The following is a 17,900-nucleotide window of genomic DNA, read 5'->3' on the forward strand; positions in this document are numbered from 1 at the left end:
GGCTGGGAGCCGGGCTGGGAGCAGCGCTGGCGCCCGGCCAGGGCTCCATTTTCTGCTGCAGCTCCCGGCCCTGCGGCCACGGGGCTCTCCGGGGGGATTTGGGCACCGGGGTCACCGGGATCCCCATCGCACCCCCCCCCAGGGACCCACTGGCAGGGAGGAAGCGTTTGTGAGGGGAAACGGCTCCCGTCCCGGCCCCTCCGTGGCATTTTCTTGTAGAATGGTGTTTTTCCACGTTAGTAAAAATCTCTCCTCTGAAAAGCTTCCTCCCGCTGCTCTCCTTCCCCTCTTTCAATCATTTTTTTCTCCCCCTGTTCCAGTTCACCCTGGGCCCTTTCTGCATTTCCTTCTGGGCTCCTCCTGGCACCGAGAAGGTAAAACGAGCCCAAAGGGCCCCGAAATGGCCCTGCAGAGCTCTCTCACCTGCAGCACAGCGGGAAAGGGCCGACCCCTCGAGACAAAGACACCGGCAGAAGCGCTTTAAAAAGGCATGAATCGCTTTTATTTCAAATCAACTGATCAGCCCCCTAGAAATCACTAATACAAAGCATGCGCCCTGCGACAGCGGGGCCAGGAGATGCGGGTCGGTTCAGGGGTTATCGTTACCGGGTTTCTCTTCATTTCTCTTTTTTATTTCATTTTTTTTCGGTTTGTTTCTCGTTTCCGGAGCCGCGGACGTGACGAGCCGACGAGGGCGAGACGGGGCAGCACCCAGGGAGCCCAGCGGGGAAGGGGCAGGCGGGAGATCAGCTCGCCGGGGAGGCCGCTACGGACTGCAGGAGCGAAGAGACCCGGGTGCTCGGTCACGGACCCCGCGACGTCGGGACCCCAGCTGGGGATGGAGCCCCGGGACCCCCCTCTGCACCCCTGGGGATGCTCCCCTGTGCCCAGGTGGGTTGAGGAGAGCCCAGTTTTGGGGGCTCACGGTCACCCCACGCACCGCCCTCACCTCTCCTTGTGGTCTCTGACCTCCTCCGCCTTGTCCTTGCCCTCCTGCTTGGCTTCGTTGGCGTCCGGCACACCAGCGGCGTCACTGTTCTTCTCCTTCTCCCCTTCGGTTGGGTTGGGCTTCGGCTCCTCCTTGGGGGCCTCTTCGTTGTCGACCTTCTTCTCCCCTTCCTGCCCCTCCGCCTCCTTGGTGCGTTTGGGGGAGTCCTGGGCACGGGGAGCTCGGCTCAGCCCTGCCCCGGTGCCCCCTGCCCACGTCCCCGTCCCCGCCGTCCCCCTACCTCCAAAGCATCTTCTGCTTTCCTCTTGATCCCGGCTTTCTCGTTCTTCTCCTTGGACTGCTCGTCGATCACCAGCTTCCCCTCCTCGTCGCTGCTGCCCTCCGCGTTGCCTTTCTTCTCCCCATCGCCCTCCGGCTCCCGCTCCGGCTCGGCGTCCTCGGGGCAGGTCTTCTTCGGGGTGGGCTGGGGGCGACACCGGGGCTTAAGAGAGGGGGGCCGGGACAGCCGGGGAGGGGGACGGGAGGCGGCCACGGAGGGCTGCGGCCCCGCGGATCGCCACCCACCTGGTACCCGGAGGCTTTGACGGTTGGGTTGTTCTCGATCTCCCACAAGCCTTCGCTGAACCCTTTCCTTTTGTTGGGTTTCCCAAACTTCTCCTTGCATTCTTCATAGGGGAAGAGGTCTTTGGGCCCCAGGAATGCCCTGCTCGGGGGAAAGCAATGAGGAACGGCGGCTGGGGAGTCCCGCCTCTCCCCCAAACCCCCCGGATCCCCGCAGAGCCACGCCACTGGCTCCTTCCCCAGCTCCTTCCCCAGCTTTGGGCAGCACCCAATGCCCCCGGGACCACCTCAACCATCGCTGCCCCGTGGAGACCGAGACCCCGGAGGGTCGGATCTCTCCGTGTCCCCGTTAGCCCCACAGACCCCATCTTGCGCCAGGGCCCCACTCACGTTTCGTGGGTCCCGAAGAAGAAGACTTGGTATTTGTTGGAGGACGACTTCACCGCGGCTTCTGGCATCTCGTCAATCTGCGCAACGGAGAGGAAAAGGCGAGGGCTGGGGAGGGCGCAGCCGACGGGACGTCACCCACCGCTCTCCTGGCCACCGTGTCCCCGGTGCCGACTCCCGACCCAGCAGCTACCACCGCGAGGCGGGTGCCCCGGTGCCTGGATCCATCTGGGGCATCGCTACCGCCTCGGCCGAGCGCCCGCAGCCCCCTGCAGAGCCCCGTCCCCGCTCCCAAGCCGGCGGCAGCACCGCCAACACCCGGAGGGGATGGCGAGGAGCGGCCGCCCTAAGCCCTTGTCTAGACTGGCTCAGACGCATTGAGCTCAGCAAAATCGTGGCCCCAGCCGCACGCAGGAGGAACGGCTCCAGCCCGGCCCTCGGGGGGAGCAGCCCCAACACCCAGAGCCCCGCAAGCCCCCCCGGTGGGCGAGCGGCCCCGCTGGCAGGTGCCGTGTCACCGAGCGGGAATATTCCCGGCGCGCCACGCGGGGAACACAGCACCAGCAGCGCCGGCGGCTTTTTATAGCGTCTAAAAATAACCCCCGCTTGAGCCAGCGCGAGCACAGCCATAAATTCCCGAGAAAGCCTCAAAGGAAGGGGGAAGGAGAGAAAGCGGGTGGGGGGTCTCGCTGGGGAGAAAGGTGGGAGAGCGAAACCCACCGGGCCACGCTGCCAGCGCGCTGCTGACTCACGGCGCGACCCGAGCCTCAGTTTCCCCAGGTGGCCGCGCTGGCGCGGGGCTCCCGCAGGGCTGCCACCGGGGCTTTTTTTGTCCCCTTTCCTCCTGGCACGTCGCGGACGTGGCCCTGGAGCAAGCCGCAGCGCTCGGCGCCGGATCTGGACGGGGGGTTGCGGCCGGTTTAATTCCCGGAGCTGGAAATATCGGCCGGCTTCGCCCCGAGACGTCCAAGGGTTGGCTCCCGGGACTGCGCCGGGTCGCAGCGCTGTGGGGACGGGATGCCCGAGCTGGGGACTCCACGCAGGGACGGGGACACTCGTGGGGAACGTCCCCGCTGGCGGGGAGCCGATGGGACAGCTCACTGCTGGTCCCCACTCGAGGGACCCACGTGGAGCAAGGGGGGGGATGTGCCCACGCACAGCTTGGGGCAGCCGGGACCCAAAAACCCACCCCGGGGTGCTCTCGTGACCAGCAGGTGCCCGGTGCTGTGCCGGGTCCGTGGCTGGTCCCCCCCCCGGGCACCGAGCCCTGGGTGCGGGGCCGCCGCGGGCAGCGCCCAGCCCCACGCCCTCCTCCCTGCATCCTCCTTCCCGGATCCGCGGCGCGTTTCGGGCTCGGCGACGTGCCTCCACTCGCCGCCACCCCCGGGCCCGGGGACACATCCCACGTGTGGGAGCCCTCCGAGGGCCGCGGCGCTCCCGGGCCCGTTTGGCAAGACCCGGGGAGCCGGGGCGGGGATGGGGGCGAGCGTCGGTCCCCGCCGGTGGCACCAAGCTCGGCCTCGCCACCGCGCCCCGGTGCCAGAGCCCTGCCCGCCCGAGCTGCCGCCACCGCCGGGAGCAGCAGCGCCGTCCCCACGCGGCGCTGGTGGGGCGGAGGAGAAAATCTGAGTCAGAGGGCGGGCAGCCGGCCCGGCCCCGCCGCCGCCGCCGGGATGCTTCGGCGCGGATCACGTTTCTGCAGGTCGCTCCCAGGACACCAAGGGCCCCCCCCGCCAGCCCCCGCAGAGCCCTTTAGGAGCGGGGCTGGGCGAGGACGGGGCACCCCCGGATGCAGCCGCGCCGTCCCGGCTGTGCCACCCCACGCGGGCTGCCGTCGCTCCCGTTCCGAAGAGCGTTTAATTGCAGCTTGATTTCACCCTGCCGAGGGCGAAGCGGGGCGGACGCGGCCCCGGCGCGGCCACGAGGCCTTCGCAGCGGGCCCGGCTATTTTTAAAAATCCTCCATCCCCGAGGAAAGGCTGCGCACGTGGTGCGACCACGGCGGCTCGGCCCCCGGCGCTCTCCCCGCAGGACGTCCCCGCAGCCCCCGCTGGGGACGGGGACCCCGGGGCGCTGTTGTCCCCAAGCCCCCCCCGCCGCCGCCGCCGCCTCGGCCCCGTGCGCGGTGCCACGTCCCCGGCCCCACGCCGGGAGCCGTCCTTGGCCAAGGTCGTGGTTGGGCAAAGGGGGCGCGGTGCAGCCCGCGGCGGGGACCCTGGGGAACAGGGGGGTGCTGCGGGACCCCCCCTGCCGTGCGGCCACCCCTCGGTCACTGCTGAACGTCCCCGGGGTGCTGGGGACGGTTCGCGTGTCCCCTGCTGGAAGGGCGCGCGCCGCACGCGGCACCCAGCGGGCGACGGCCCCTTATCTGGCCCTTCTTCACCCAAAACCCCGTCCTCCTAGAAGAGGCCGCGGCATCTCGACGCGCAGCGGCGGGCGGGGAAGCAGGGGCAGGGGAGATAAGGGGCCGCGGCCGAGATACCCCAACAGCAGCGCGGGCAGGCGCTGGGGCTGTTTGGAAATCCCTCCGTTCCCCTGGGACCTCCCCCCGGACAAGGCGTCTGGAGCCCACCCGGAGCTCGGCCGGCTGCCGAAGCGCCCAGGGGCATCACCCAGGGCACCCACGTCCGTCTGTCCAGCCCTGCCGCTCGTGCGCCCTTCGCGGTTCCCCAGCCGGCTCCAGCAAACAGCGCCCGGGGTGGGGGGCAACAAAAAATAAAAATAAAAAATAAAAAAAAGGGGGGCTGGGGTGGGAGGGAAGGCTCTGGAGCGTGGCGGGGGCAGGACGAGCACGCACCCCGGCACGGACTCTGCACCCAACCTCTGCACCTGGACTTTGCCACCGGTGCCCGGAGCGCAGCGAGACTGGGAGCAGCCCAGCTGGGGCCCGGCGGTGCCAGGCCCTGCCTCGGTTTCCCCGCTGATAGGGACGGGGTGGCGATTTGGGGGCGGGCAAGGGGAATTAATTCACGTGGGTCGAGCCCGTGGGGGGGCCACACGCGCGCACCCGGCTGTCACCGGTGCCAGCCTGGCCGTCCCCTGCCCCAAAGGACGTTGCTGCGGGGGCACGAGGCCGGGCACAGCCCCGGGGGTTTATCTCGTCCCCGTGGGGCCGCCCTGGCTCCTGCTGGCAGCACACGGGGGGCCTGATCCTGCCCACCCGGCTCCCCACCGCCGCTCTGCCCCCGCCGAAGGCCCCAAACGCCCGCTGAGGGGAGCGGGCGACGCTCGGGGCCCTGGAGCAGCACCGGTCCCCGCAACACCTGACCTGCAGGAAATAAATAATGGGCCGTAAGAAACAAGGCCCTGGCCGTGCCACGAGGGATGCAATGAGGCGGGGAGACCTTATGGGGTCGGGGGAGAGGGGCGGCACCTCTGCCCCCAGCCGCCTGCACCCCGGGAGGAAGGGGACAGCAAAACCCCGCGCCGGGCCCTGCCGGTGCCACCCCCCCGGCTCGCGTGCCTCAGTTTCCCCTCCGCACGCAGCCCCTGCTTGCGGTGCCGGCCCCTCGGGAGAGGTTTCCAGGCACAAACCGGCCGGTTTTGGTGAAGGATGAAATAATCTGGGGGGGCCGAGCTGGGCCGCTCGTGTTGCCGGCGCCTTGGCGGCGGGGGACCCACGCGCACGTGCTGGGGAAATCGGCCCCGGCCGGCGCCTCCTCGCTCCCGGCTCCTTGCCCTCGGTTTCTCCGCTCGCCTCCTGCTCCCGCTCCGGCCCCAAAGGGTTCGGGGGGGCAGAAACCGAACGCCCCGACGGGTGACGGGGACGGGCAGCGTTTCATCAGGGCGCCCCATTAGTCACGGGCCGGCCCTGCCCGCTCCGCTGGAGCGAGAAATGGGATTAGTCAGCGGCGGGAGGGCGAGGGCTCGGCCCCCCCCAACCCGGACCCCAACCCCGCAGCCGAGCCCCTAAGGGGGGGGACCCTTGGGGGGGGCGTTGGGGCCCCGGGGGGCGAGCACGAGGCTCGGTGGGGGGGGGTTGGTTTGATTCCCTTCGGTGTTTTTAACCGCAGAGGGACGGAGGCCGAACGAAGCGCGGCGCTTCGAGGCCGTGGTGGCGGCGGTGCTGGGAATGGGGGGTCCTGGGGGGGGGGGGGGGTGGTTTGGGGGGGCTCGTGGGGACCCCCCCCTCGCCGAGCAGAGGGCGCAGGGCTCTCGAGTGCGCGTTCGGGGGCCGGTGCCAGAAGCGAGCGGCTCCCCACCCCCTCCCCGGCCTGGCCGCCAAAATCCTCATAAACCAAACAAAAGTTGGCCAGGCCCGGGGAGGGGAAGGAGCCTGGAGGGGGGGGGGGGCACCGAGGGGTGGTGGGGGGGGCTCCGCCACCTTCCGCTTCGCTGCCCACCCCCCCCAAATCTTCCCCCCCCACCCCCCCCCACCCCGGGCCGTGTGGGCGCAGCGCGGCCCAGCACCCTCTGCAGCCAGGCCGGGGTTTTTTTTTTTGGGGGGGGGGGGGGGCCTTAAGGAGCTTGTGGTGGTGTGGGGGGGGGCGAGACAAAGCCCCCCCTCCCCTAAATAAAGCCACGGTGTTGGGGGGGGGGGGGGGTTAAAATCCACCCCACCCCCGCGCCCGCCCCCGACTTGTCCCCATGGGCACGTGGAGGGTTGGGGACCCCCCCCCACACGTGTGTGACCCCCCCCACGAGTGTTACCCCCCCACACGTGTGTGACCCCCCCCATGAGTGTTACCCCCCCCCCATGTGTGTGTGCCCCCCCCCTCCGTGGGGGCACGATGTGGCCAGGACATTTCGACCCCCCCCCAAGCCCCCCATGTGCGCTCATAGAAGGAAGGAGGGGGGGGGGCACACACGCGTGGACCCCCCCCCCCCTTTGCACACACACCTGCCTGTACCGGGGGGGGGGGCACGTCGTTTCCCCGGGGGACCCGAGGGAATATTCTTCAATAAAATAAGGAAATAAAGGCCTAAATAGCGCCCCCCCCCCCCCCCCGTGTCCCCCCCCCCCAGGTGCTTACCCGGGCAGGCCAGTGCGGGTAGCCCTTCATCTTGGCGAAAACCAGGTCCCCGCATTTGTACTCCTTCTGCCGGTTGGACCGGGACATGGTGGCTGCCGGGGGGGGGGGTAATTAGGGCTGGGGGGGGGTAATTAGGGCTGGGGGGGGTAATTAGGGCTGGGGGGGGGGTAAGGGGGGAGGGAGAGAAAAAAGGGAGGGGGGAAAAAGGGGCGAAGTTTGGGAGCCCGGCAAAAAAAAAATTAAAAAATTAAAAAAAAAATAAAATAAAGGGGGGGGGGGGATAAAAAGCGTGGGGGGGGGATAAAGGGGGAGGGGGGAGGAAGGCGGCGGCCCCCACCGCAGCGCGGCGCGGGGGGGGCGGCGGCGGCCCCGGTGCTAGGAGCGGCGCGGCGCGGCGGGCCCCTGCCCCATGCAGTTGTTTGTGTTTGAATTCAACTGCGCCCTCCCCCGGCCCCCCCCAAATCCCTTCTTCTTCCCCCCCCCCCCCCAACCCCCCACCCCCAAAAAAAAAAAAAAAGGGAAAGGAAAAAAAAAAAAAGGAAAAAAAAATCCCCTCCCCGCCGCTCGAGGCGCTCCGCGCTCCCCTGGCCGGCCTGGCGCAGGCGCGCTCCCGTGTGCGCGCCCCCCCCGTGCAGGGTCACGTCTGCAAAAATAATTAACACGCCCCTAATTAGCGATGCGTGTGCGCGAGGGTGGTGTTTGGGGGGGAGGGGGGAAGGCTTGGGGGGGGGCTGTGCCCCGAGCGCCGGCGCTCGCCTCCTTTTGTGCGCCGGGAAATTCGGGAATTAATTAATTGGGGAAGAGGTTTGGGAATTAATTGGGGAAGAGGTTTGGGAATTAACGGGGGAGATAAGTTGGGAAGAGGGTTGGGAATTAATGTGGGTGTTAATTTGGGAAGAAAATAGGGAATTCATTTGGGGGAAAAAATTGGGAGTTGGGAAATAGTTTGGGGAGAAAATTGGGAATTAATTTGGGTGTTAATTTGGGGAGAAAAATGGGAATTAATCTGGGGAGAAAATTGGGAATTAATTTGGGAAATAACTTGGGGAGAAAATTGGGAATTAATTTGGGTGTTAATTTGGGAAGAAAATAGGGAATCAATCTGGGGAGAAAATTGGGAATTAATTTGGGTGTTAATTTGGGAAGAAAATAGGGAATCAATCTGGGGAGAAAATTGGGAATTAATTTGGGTGTTAATTTGGGAAGAAAATTGGGAATTAATCTGGGGAGAAAATTGGGAATTAATTTGGGAAATAACTTGGGGAGAAAACTGGGAATTAATTTGGGAAGAAAATTGGGGAGAAAATTGGGAATTTGGGAAGAAAATTTGGAATTAACTTGGGAAGAAAATTTGGAAATTAATTAAATACAAACAACCCCCCCCCCAGGTTTTAATTCCTGCTCAGGGAAGGGGCACCAGGCTGCTGGCATGTCTCCGTAGCCCCGAGTCCCAAATTGGGGTGTATTCTTGGGGTTTTTGCCCAGAAAAGCCACAAAATCCCAAATAATTTTTTTTTTTAGAAATTCCCCAGCGCCGCGCGGGGTACCGGGATTAATCTGGGTGTGCAAAATGAAACATGAGGAGGAATCTTTGGGTGCTGGGGGGGGGGCTGGGACCGGGTCTGTCCTTCAGCGGCTAATTTTGGGGTGCTGGGGGGGTTCCCCTCCTGCATGCCCCCCCCAGACCCCCCCAAATTCTCGCCCTGGGGTTCTGCACGGAGAACCCGGTGCAGATCCTCAGCCTCCGTGGGTCCTCGGCTGGAGGCTTCTCCTTGCACCCCCCGCCCGCTTTCCTTGCCCGAATTTCTCCTGGTTAGCCCCAAAACGGCTCAAACAACCAGCAGGAGGGGGCACAGCGGGACGCGGCACCCCCATTGTCGGGGGGGCAGCCCGAGGAATTTGGGGAGACGAAGGCGAGCCTGGCCCGCCCGTCCGCCCCCACAGACCTTCGTCCCCCCGGTCCCTGCCGTCACCGCCCCGTAGCGCCCGCTCCCCTCGCGTGGCCCCGCTGTTTGTGGGGTCTCTCCGGTTTCCCTTCCCGGGATCGAGTCCCTGCGGGCCGGGGTCGCTCTGTGGGGTGCTGAGCACACGGGGGGACGCGTGTTGGGGCCGAGAGCGGGGCTCACCATTCGGGCATGCGGGGAGGCCATAACCGTGGGGAAAGGGGGTTGGGACCGACATGGAGGAAGCCAAACTGGCCCCACAGATGCAGGAGCATCTTCCTCTTCCTCCTCCTCCTCCTCCTCCTCCAGCATGGCCCTGGGACCGGGGCAGGAGCAGGGGATGGAGCCAGGGCAGGAGTAGGTTTGGGACAGGGGCACGAGCAGGAGATGGGGCCAGGGCACAAGCAGGTATGGGACTGGGACAGGAACATGGTGTAGGACTGGGGCAGGAGCAGGTGTAGGAGACTGGACACAAACGGGTACGGGGCTGAGGCGTTACAGGACTAGGACAGGAGCAGATATGGGGCCAGGGCATGAGCAGTGTGTGGGACCGGGGCAGTGTATGGAACTGGGACAGGCAAAGGTTATGGGACTGAGTCAGAAACAGGTATGGGACCAGAGCAGGGTGTAGGATTGGGGCCAGAGCAGGTTATGGGGCCAGGACACAGACACGTATGAGGCAGGCACAGTGTATGGGACCAGGGCAGGTTACAGGGTCACAGCAGTGTACGGGACCGGGGCAGGTTATGGGGTTGGAGCAGCATATGGGACTGGGGCAGGTTATGCGGTCAGAGCAGTGTTTGGCTCTGGGACACGTTACGGGGCCGGAGCAGTGTATGGGACTGGGTAGGTTGTGGGGTCGGAGCAGTGCATGGGACCAGGGCAGGTTATGGGGTCAGAGCAGCGTACAGGACTGAGGCACATTATGGGACCAGGGCAGGCGCAGGTATGGGAGCGGGGCAGGTTTCGGGGCTGGTGCCCGTCTCCCCACGCCGCCCCCTCCCTCACGCCCTGCTCAAGGCCCCGGGCGCAGCCCCGCGTCCATTTTCCCCGGGCCCCGCTCCCCGCCCGCCGCCGCTCAGCAAATGGCTGCACCGGGGGCGGGGGGGGACCGGGCCCGGGGCCTCGCCGTGACAACGGCACCAAGATGGCGGCGGGGCGCGGGGTACGCCGGGAGCTGTAGTCCCCCGCTCGAGCTGCCCTCACTCGGCTGCGCGGCCTGCGGGGGGGGGCGGCGCGGGGGCTGCTGGGAGTTGTAGTGCGGCGGGGGCCGCTGCCTCGCACACGCGGCGCCGGGGGAGGCTCGGAGCGGGGGGAGCGGAGCCCCCCGGACCCGAGGCTGGGCCTCGAGGGGGAGGCCGAGGCCTTTGCTCCCCGCGGGGGCAGCCGCCTCCCTCCTCACCACACGGCCTCCAGGAGGCCCTCGGCCTCCCCGCGGCCTCTCTCTGCCTCACCCCGCTCCTCCCTCCCCCATCCGCCATGTCAGCTCCTTCCCCCCCTCTCCCGTCCCCACGGCCCGCCCCCGATCGCGGACTTCACTTCCCATGATGCCCCGCGGCGGGGCCCGCTGGGAGGCGGGCGGCGGGCGGCGCGCGGGGCCTGCCGGGAGTTGTAGTTCGTCGGCCGGGCGACGGCGGCGGAGCGGGCGGGTGGGGGGGGTGTCGAGCGCGGCCGGCGGCCATTATCTGCGAGCGCGGAGCCGGGCGCTGGGGCCGCGGAGGCTGCGGGGCCGGGGGGGGGCAGCCATGGCGGCTTAGCCTCGCCCCCCCTTCCCTCCCCTTCGTCCCCGGCAAGGCCGCGGCCTAGCCGGCGGGGCGGATCCTCGGCCTCGCGTAGCGCCGGCCGCCCGCCGGGGGCTGCCCTGGCCGGGGGGGGCCATGTCCCTGGTGGCCTACGCCAGCAGCGAGGAGGACAGCGAGGCGGAGGGGGCCGCGGGCGAGGCGGAGGCGGAGGAGGAGGAGGAAGAGGAGGGGGAGGATGAGGAGGATGATGAGGACGAGGAGGCCCTGCCTCGGCCCCCGGCCCCCCAGCCTCAGCCTCGGGGCCTCTTCGCCGCGCTGCCGCCCCCCAAAGCCCCCCAGCCCCCGCCCGGCGGCTTCCCCCCGCCGCCGCCGCCTCCCCTCGCGGGGCCCCCGGCCGCCCTCAGGGCCTTCGGAACCCCCCCGGGGGGCAGGAGCCCGGCCTCGGCCTCCGCGGCCAGCGACGGCGGCCCCGAGGAGCGGCCCCGGCCCGGGGGGCTGCTGCTGCCCCCCCCCAGGAACGCCGCCGCCCCGGCCCTCGGCTTGGGCCCTGCGGCCTCCGCCGCCCTGCCCGGGGCTGGGGGGGAGCTGAGCCTCCCCAGGGCGAAGAAGAGGACGGAGCCGGTGAAGATCGTGGTGCCCGAGCTGCACCAGGGAGATGTGAGTATGGAACGAGCCCCCCCATCCCTCCGGCCTCTCCTGGCGCTGCTGGTGTGGCGGTGACAGGGAGGGTTTGTCCCGGCTGCCGGCCCTAATCCTAAAGCGCTTTGCGGAGTTAAACTGATGCAGAAACCTTATCTGCGATCGTAACGCCCCCAGACCCCGATTATCCGCACCCTTCTTTATTCCCGGCGCTAGCGAGTCGGTGGTTTGGAGCCGCGTGGCCTTGGTTGGGAGCGTCCCCAAAAAGCCCACGTTTCTCTTCGTTTTCTTCTTTTGTTTGCTCTGAGATCAGTAGCTCTCCCTGACAGCGTGTTGTTTATCTCCCTAAAGACTCTAGGTGTCCTCCAGACCTCGAGGTAATCGGTTTCTCTCTCAGCTCTTTTTTTTTTTATGGTTGCCCCGTGCTTTATGGGGTTCCTCAGCACCAAAGCCAGCTGGTGGCCAGCTGCAGCACCCACACCGCCAGCTGGCGCCAGGAGCAGAGAACCCCCAGCTCCCTCTCTCCCCTTTTTTTTTTAACGTCTGTGCATCCCCGTTGACCACCAGAAGCACGGTGGGACCTGGCAGCGACGCAGCTCTTCCTGTCCCGGGGCCCACGTGGGACTTTTTCTGTCTGCCCTGGCGGAATTGTGGCTCGAGGGTGGGCGTTTTGGGGACACGAGGGAGCTGCCCCTTCGCTCGGGGTGGCACATCTGGCTTTGCCGGAGCAGCAGGGGCACGGCAAGAGAGGGCGAGAGGGACGCGCGCCTGCCGGCCGGCCCCGAGCCGTGTTGCTGCTCGCCAGCAGCCAGCCCCGTTTGGCAAACTGGGGAGCCCGAGCTCCTCCTGCCATCGCTCCCAAAACGCGGCAGAGGGGCAGCTAAATCCATCAGGGCGCGCTTGGGGCTGCGTCTGTCGGCACCAGGACAACTTGTTGCGGAGCCCAGCCCCGGCCCGTTGGAGCCCAGCCTTGCTGAGGAGCCGCTTTCCTCGTCGCAGGCAGGGGACGGGAGGAAGAGCACAGTGACTTCAGGGGAGGAAGGCCCCAGGGCCCTCCCTGCCACCCACCTCCCGTTTCCCGTCTGATTTTAAAGCCTTCGGCCGGTTCCGACGGCGATCCGCACGCGCCGGGCTGCGGGACGCACGGGGCACCCTTGTTTGTAGCAGGAGGTTTGGGTTCGTCCCATCCCCTCAGCCCCACTTTGTGCTTCCTCGCTTTCCTGCAGCGCCTCAGGACAGGGGCTCCCTGACACCCCCGGTTTTAGGGCTCTTAGCTCCCTCCTTGCTTTTACGATCGCTGAAATAAGCTCGAACGAGGGGAGATTCCTCCTCCTCCCTTCTTTCCCCACCCCTGGCTCTGACCAGAAGCGCTGCAGGTCCTTGGGGTGGTGAAGAGAAGCCCCTGCAAAACCGAGCTGCTGCCGGCGGCGCCCGCTCGAGATTCCCCAAATCCCGCTGCCCGTCACTGCCTTCCTCGCCCCGTCCTCCTCCTCCTCCTCCTCCTCCTCCCTGCAGAGCCTCCTGGCCCATTGGGTTGCACCTGCGGGGAGGTTCCCGGGCTGGCTCCTCTGTCCGAAACGCAGCCACCGGGTTTTATTGCTGCTCCCGACTCTTTATTTACGCCTGGCCTTCTTCTTTGTCCTGTTTTATAATTCAGATAGCGAGCTGGCAGAGGACCTCGTTTCCTGTAATCCCTTTAAAGTGCTCTGCAGAGCCATAAAATGATAAAGGCGCTCGGGGCCCCTTCTGACGGCCAGGCTTTGTGCCCTGGTTTTTAATGGTGTTTAACAGCTCCGGAGTCCATGTGAAGGCTCCCGGCCATCCCGTGCGTTGTGTGCTTCCCCCCGTTAACCTCACTCTTTGAAAGAGAGCGCTCCCCTTCTGCCGCGCAGCTCGGGTTCTTTGCCTTGCTTTCGGTTGATTTTCCTGTGATTTTTTTTTAAAAAAAAAAAAAAACAACCATCCGAGCTGCTGGCTTCCGAAGCGCTAGGGAGGGAGTCACCTGTCTACAAGCTGGGTTTCTCTGCCCGCCCGCTCTGCTTTAGAGCAGCAGTTAAAAAAAAACAAAACAAAACACCTTGAAAATTCGGGATTTTGGTTTCCAAATCCCCTTTTGCACCCTGAGGTGGGTGACCGAGCTCAAGCTGGAGCTCGGCTTTTGGTTGTTGCCCTGGCGAGGCTGCAAGAAGTGATGCCGGCTCGTTCGCAAAGCTCGTCTTTTCTTTTTTCTTTTTTCCCCCTTGTTTTATTTTCTGCCTCTGCCCAGACCACAGGAGATGCAGCTGCCTCTAAACAACGCCGGGTACCGTGGCCCTGCGCGTGCTGTGGGCGGCACGTTTGTCTTTGCTCTCTCTTTGCTCTGCCGCAGATGCCTCAGCAGGAGCGTGACGGAGCCCGACCGCAGCCCGCTGTTGCTTTTCGGCCGGGCCCCTGGCAGGTCCTGAGCCCAGACCTGGCGCTGCTGCGGCTCTGTGCTGTTCACAGCGAAAACTGACAAGCTGCTTGGTGGCTGGCGGTTGGTGTTTTGATATCTCGGGTTGTGCTAAGCTCTGTTTTTCTTTCTCAGTCAGATTCAGAGGAAGATGAACCAGCAAGGAAGAAAAGCACTCTTCAGGTGAGTGCCGGGTACATTGAATTAAATGAACTTCGCAGTAAATAAGCATTTGGCTGAGGATCTTGGGCGCCCTCCCTTGTAAATTGGTCGCTCTGATCAGTGCAGAGCAGTCTGGGGATAAAATTCCTGGGGTGGCAAGCCCCTTTTGGGGGAAACTTCCTAAATTTTAAGTTTCAGACGAAATACGCCTTCATTTGGGGAGCAGGCAGATATTGGCAAGCCCCGGTTTTCCTTTAAAAGCCCCGCCAGCCCCTTGTGCGAGGAAGCCCCGCGGCGCGTTGGAAGTAGCAAGCAATTGTGCTGAGCCATGGGAAACCCATTAATGGCGTTAGAAGTGGAGGGGATAATTGGCAGGGAGTCAGGCAGGCGGAATCGTCTCGCTCACTTCTCTTCTTTCTGTCATCCGTTTGCCCCGCACGGAACTCACCAGGGACGCGGCGAGGGCTCTGGCTTGTCCGCTCTGCTTCCTCAACCCAAGAACTTGACGGTGAAAGAGACCAATCGGTTACTTTTGCCCTACGCTTTCTCGAGGAAAGCAGCCGACAGCGCCTCCGAGGCGAAGCCCGCGAAGGCCCCCACCTCCTCCTCCAAACCCAAACCTCCGTCCAAGCCGGCGGTGGCCACGACTCCTTCCCCCTCTGCTATCAAAGCCGCCGCCAAGAGCGCCGCCCTCCAGGTAACCAAGCAGATCACGCAGGAAGAGGACGACAGCGACGACGAGGTCGAGCCAGAGAACTACTTCTCCTTGTCTGACAGGAGCGAGCCCGGCCTCGCGGCCACCGAGACGTACATGTACTCCGGCGCGGCGGTGGCGGAGGACCCGCCGCCGGGGACGGAGCCCGAGTCTCAGTTCCAGGACCCTGCTGCCAACGCCCCTCTGGAATTCAAGACGGGCGCGGGTTCCAGCGGCGCTCAGCACGGCTGGCTGCCCAAGGCTGGAGAAGAGTACGGCGGCCAGCCCTACGGCCAGTTCCCTGCTTACGGCGACGCCGGCGTGACGGGTGCTTATTACCAGGTGGGTTAATTATCCCCGGGACGGGGGGGAGCTCGGTGGGGCTGCCCTGAAGAGGGAGCTGGGGCAGGAGGCTCTGAGTTAGTTCCCGAAGCAGGTTGGGGCTGGTGGGAATCTCTTCCAGCTGAGCTCCCGGGGACGAGGAGCGGGGATCCAGAGCACTTAGTACGGCAGGGCTCCTCTGGCACGAGAGCCGCGGATGCTCTTTGCTGGATAAATGTTTAATGGGCGCACACTCGCTTTAAAATGCCCCAGCAGAACTGCCCCTGCCGTTGTCTGGGTGCAGAACCAGGGCTTGCCAGCGCCGGCGGCTGAGGCCAGCTTGTTTCTAGCAATTCAGCAGAGCGTTTGTTGTCGGGTACCTCTGACAAAACGCCCTGGGCTCTTCAGCAGTGCCGGAGTAACGAGGCGTAAGTAACGACTGCCTCCGCCACGGGAGGAGGCGCACGTGTAACGTGCTGTGCTCCCCAGAGGGTGGACAAAATCCTCGGTGAGAAACCAGCGGCTCCCCGGGGGAGGTACGAGGCGCAGCGCTGCCTCTCAGGGCCCCCGTGTGTGTTTTTTTTTTTTTTTACTCCGGGATCAGTCTCGCTTTGCTGTGGTGACCAACTGGTTTCCCTTTGCCGACAGGATTACTACAGCAGCGGCTACTACCAGGAGGTGGAACCAGCCCAGGGCGCGCCGCAGGAGATGAGCGCCGACTCCTCCTTCCTAGATGACGAAGCGGTTGGCACTTCACTCTCTATCCCACCGAGGAGTTTGTGTTTAAGCTCTGCTAGGACGTAGGACCTGCTCGGCAGCCCCGGTCCTGAGCTGTGCTCTGTGCCGAGCCAGACCCCGCTGCTGCTCCGTGGGGCCTAGGGCTGTGTCGTGGACACGCTGCGCCCTTCCAGCAGTGTGTCGGGCTGCTGCTCCAGGTGGCTTTGCCTGCTTTCTGAGCTGGTGGCTTTGTTATTTCCACCTAGCCCAGTGTTCTTCTCGTTGGGGATGTGTAGGGCAGCCGAGGCGTGTGGAGCTGAGTTCAGATACCTTCGTGGTACCTCCTTTAGCGCAGCCGTGGACTCCCCACGTCCTTCAAACGCTCGAGAACTAGAGCTCAGAAACCCGTTTAAAAGGAAAAAAAACCAAACAAACAGCACACCACCTCTCACTGTTGATCTAATCTAGAAACTGGCAGCCCTGTTAGCTGAAGCAGCGAGTGCCGCGGAAGATAGCCCGTCTGCTGCTCGCTTCCTCTGAGGGGCCTCTGCTTTTTGAGGTGGATTTGAGTGAGGCAGGGTGGGTATGTTAGCAGCCTGAGGTGCTTCTCTCGCACTTAAAGCGAGGGGCCTGAGAGTCTGAGGCTCCTGAGCACAAGTCTAAACCAGGGTAAATGTTTTCCATTCTGCGTAGAAAAATGACATTGTAACCTTAACGTTCAGGAGAGTTCTGCTTTTCTGTAGATCAAAATATCTTAAAGAAAAAATCCCTCCTTGGAAAGATGTGTGGTGATGTGACCTGTCCCACGCTCAGGGAGCAGAGGGTCGGGCTCCAGCTGCCTTCACTCGCTTTGGGGGGTGGCGGTGGCGATGTGTGTTTAACTTCGGTTGTTTCTGTTCTTCGTTCAGTTCAAACGCCTGCAAGGCAAGCGGAATCGGGGGAGAGAAGAGATCAACTTTGTGGATATCAAGGGTGACGATCAGCTGAGCGGAGCCCAGCAGTGGTTGACCAAATCCTTAACAGAGGAGAAAACCATGAAATCATTCAGCAAGGTGCGGGCAGGGAGGGAGAAGTGCTGCCTGGGGTTTTGGGGATCTTTCTTTGGTTCCTGTTTTGACCGCAGCTGGAGCTGTATTAGACGCTGTGCGGTCAGCAGCGTGTGGAGGGATGGGGACCCTTGTCTTGTGTGCGGTGTAAATAATTAAGGGAACAGCAGCAGGGCTTCTCAGAGCACAGTGCAGGAACTGCTTCAGCCTGAGGAGCTCTGCCCCCAACCTGAAAGTGAAACCAATACTTCTTGAACTGCCTCTGTGCAGGCTCTTGTCTCGTGTCGCTGCCTGGGTCAGTATCTTCCCAGGCTCAAGTTTATCTGATCTTGCTTTCTAGAAAAAAGGAGATCAGCCCACGGGACAGCAGAGGAGGAAACACCAGATCACGTACCTGATCCACCAGGTGAGTGCCCTCCCTGTGGCCTGGGAACCGATGGGGACAGAATTAGGGGGCTTGAGACCCGCCGCGGGTCTGAGCTGAGCGTCTGCCTTTCTTTTTGCTTTGCTTCACCTTTCCCCTTCCCCTCCCGGCCCGAGCGCATGCGTGGCTGCGTTCGGTTACGAGGCTCTTTGCTTCCTGTCTTAACTCCGCACGGTCGCCGTGTGGTCGGGGAGCAGCTGCCGAGGGCCTCCCACAAAAGCAGCTGCGTTCCAGCGCGGCCCGGGCTGCGTCCCGATGAATTCAGGCCTCTGTCGAGATAATTGCGCTGGCTCCCGTAACGAGCCTGACGCGCGCCCTGCTCCGGGCCGGCAGGGGCAGCGCTGCTGACTCAGCGCGCGGCGGCTGGGTGCTAATCCGCTCCGTTTCTGCAGGCGAAGGAAAGAGAACTGGAACTGAAAAACACGTGGTCTGAAAACAAGCTCAGCCGGCGGCAGACCCAAGCCAAATACGGATTCTAACGCCTCCGTCCCCACGTTCTGGCTGCTGGCCCGGGTGACCTGCGGTGCCAGACTTCTGGCCTTCGGAGACCGACCAGGCCGTGCAGAATGCTGTCCGCCGGGCGGGCGGGAGGCTGCCGCGCTCCCCTGCCTGTCAGGAGAAAGGTTGAAGGCAAACCATTCCTGAAACTCCGCCTGTAATCCTTCCCCCCGTCCTCACAAGCAGTAAGGTGGAAGGTTCACACCGGGTCTGTTCTGTACAGCTGGCAGCAGCCCCGAGGCAGCTGCAGGAAACGCGCCTGGTGCGAGGCTCGGAGCTCTCGTCCTGTAGGTGCAGGGGCTGCTCCTCCTCCGAAGCAGCCTCGCCGCTGGAACCCGAGGCAGAGTCTCAATAAACTTCCATTGCCCACTTTGCTCCTTTCTTGGACTCGCTGTGCGTTGAGAGTGTAATTTT

The 17,900-nt window shown here is 64.3% G+C and overlaps 2 protein-coding genes across 3 annotated transcripts; one reads left to right on the forward strand and one right to left on the reverse strand.

Annotated features, from left to right (window-relative positions):
• Positions 1–479: 479 nt before the first annotated feature.
• On the reverse strand, positions 480–7,027 carry HDGF (heparin binding growth factor). 2 transcript variants are annotated; one of them, XM_066986185.1, is made up of 6 exons: positions 6,870–7,027; positions 1,901–1,977; positions 1,514–1,652; positions 1,230–1,412; positions 970–1,155; positions 480–773 (listed from the first exon to the last, which is right to left on the reverse strand). In XM_066986185.1, exons 1-6 carry the CDS (start codon positions 6,954–6,956, stop codon positions 747–749), a joined length of 699 nt encoding a protein of 232 aa, XP_066842286.1. In that variant the 5' UTR covers positions 6,957–7,027; the 3' UTR covers positions 480–746. The 2 variants fall into 2 exon arrangements, with proteins under 2 accessions (XP_066842286.1, XP_066842285.1); XM_066986184.1 differs by having other exon boundaries at positions 950–1,155; positions 6,870–7,026.
• A 3,430-nt stretch (positions 7,028–10,457) lies between these two features.
• Positions 10,458–17,873, forward strand: PRCC (proline rich mitotic checkpoint control factor). Its single transcript, XM_048049245.2, has 7 exons — positions 10,458–11,211; positions 13,760–13,807; positions 14,238–14,822; positions 15,450–15,545; positions 16,427–16,570; positions 16,905–16,970; positions 17,381–17,873. The coding sequence occupies exons 1-7, from the start codon at positions 10,690–10,692 to the stop codon at positions 17,465–17,467; spliced, it is 1,548 nt and encodes a 515-aa protein (XP_047905202.2). The 5' UTR covers positions 10,458–10,689; the 3' UTR covers positions 17,468–17,873.
• The last annotated feature ends 27 nt before the right edge of the window (positions 17,874–17,900 follow it).

This window comes from Anser cygnoides, chromosome 33, assembly GCF_040182565.1.
Source record: "Anser cygnoides isolate HZ-2024a breed goose chromosome 33, Taihu_goose_T2T_genome, whole genome shotgun sequence".
NCBI classification, from domain to species: domain Eukaryota; kingdom Metazoa; phylum Chordata; class Aves; order Anseriformes; family Anatidae; genus Anser; species Anser cygnoides.

Bases quoted from the DNA above. Each gene is read 5' to 3' on its own strand.
- HDGF (XM_066986185.1), bottom strand. From the start codon at position 6,956: ATGTCCCGGTCCAACCGGCAGAAGGAGTACAAATGCGGGGACCTGGTT. The intron at 1,413-1,513 runs GTGGGTGGCGAT...TGTCGCCCCCAG, and splicing joins TCAAAGCCTCCGGGTACCAG to CCCACCCCGAAGAAGACCTG. The intron at 774-969 runs GTCAGAGACCAC...TCGCTCCTGCAG, and splicing joins GCAAGGACAAGGCGGAGGAG to TCCGTAGCGGCCTCCCCGGC.
- PRCC (XM_048049245.2), top strand. From the start codon at position 10,690: ATGTCCCTGGTGGCCTACGCCAGCAGCGAGGAGGACAGCGAGGCGGAG. The intron at 14,823-15,449 runs GTGGGTTAATTA...CTTTGCCGACAG, and splicing joins TGACGGGTGCTTATTACCAG to GATTACTACAGCAGCGGCTA. The intron at 16,571-16,904 runs GTGCGGGCAGGG...CTTGCTTTCTAG, and splicing joins CCATGAAATCATTCAGCAAG to AAAAAAGGAGATCAGCCCAC.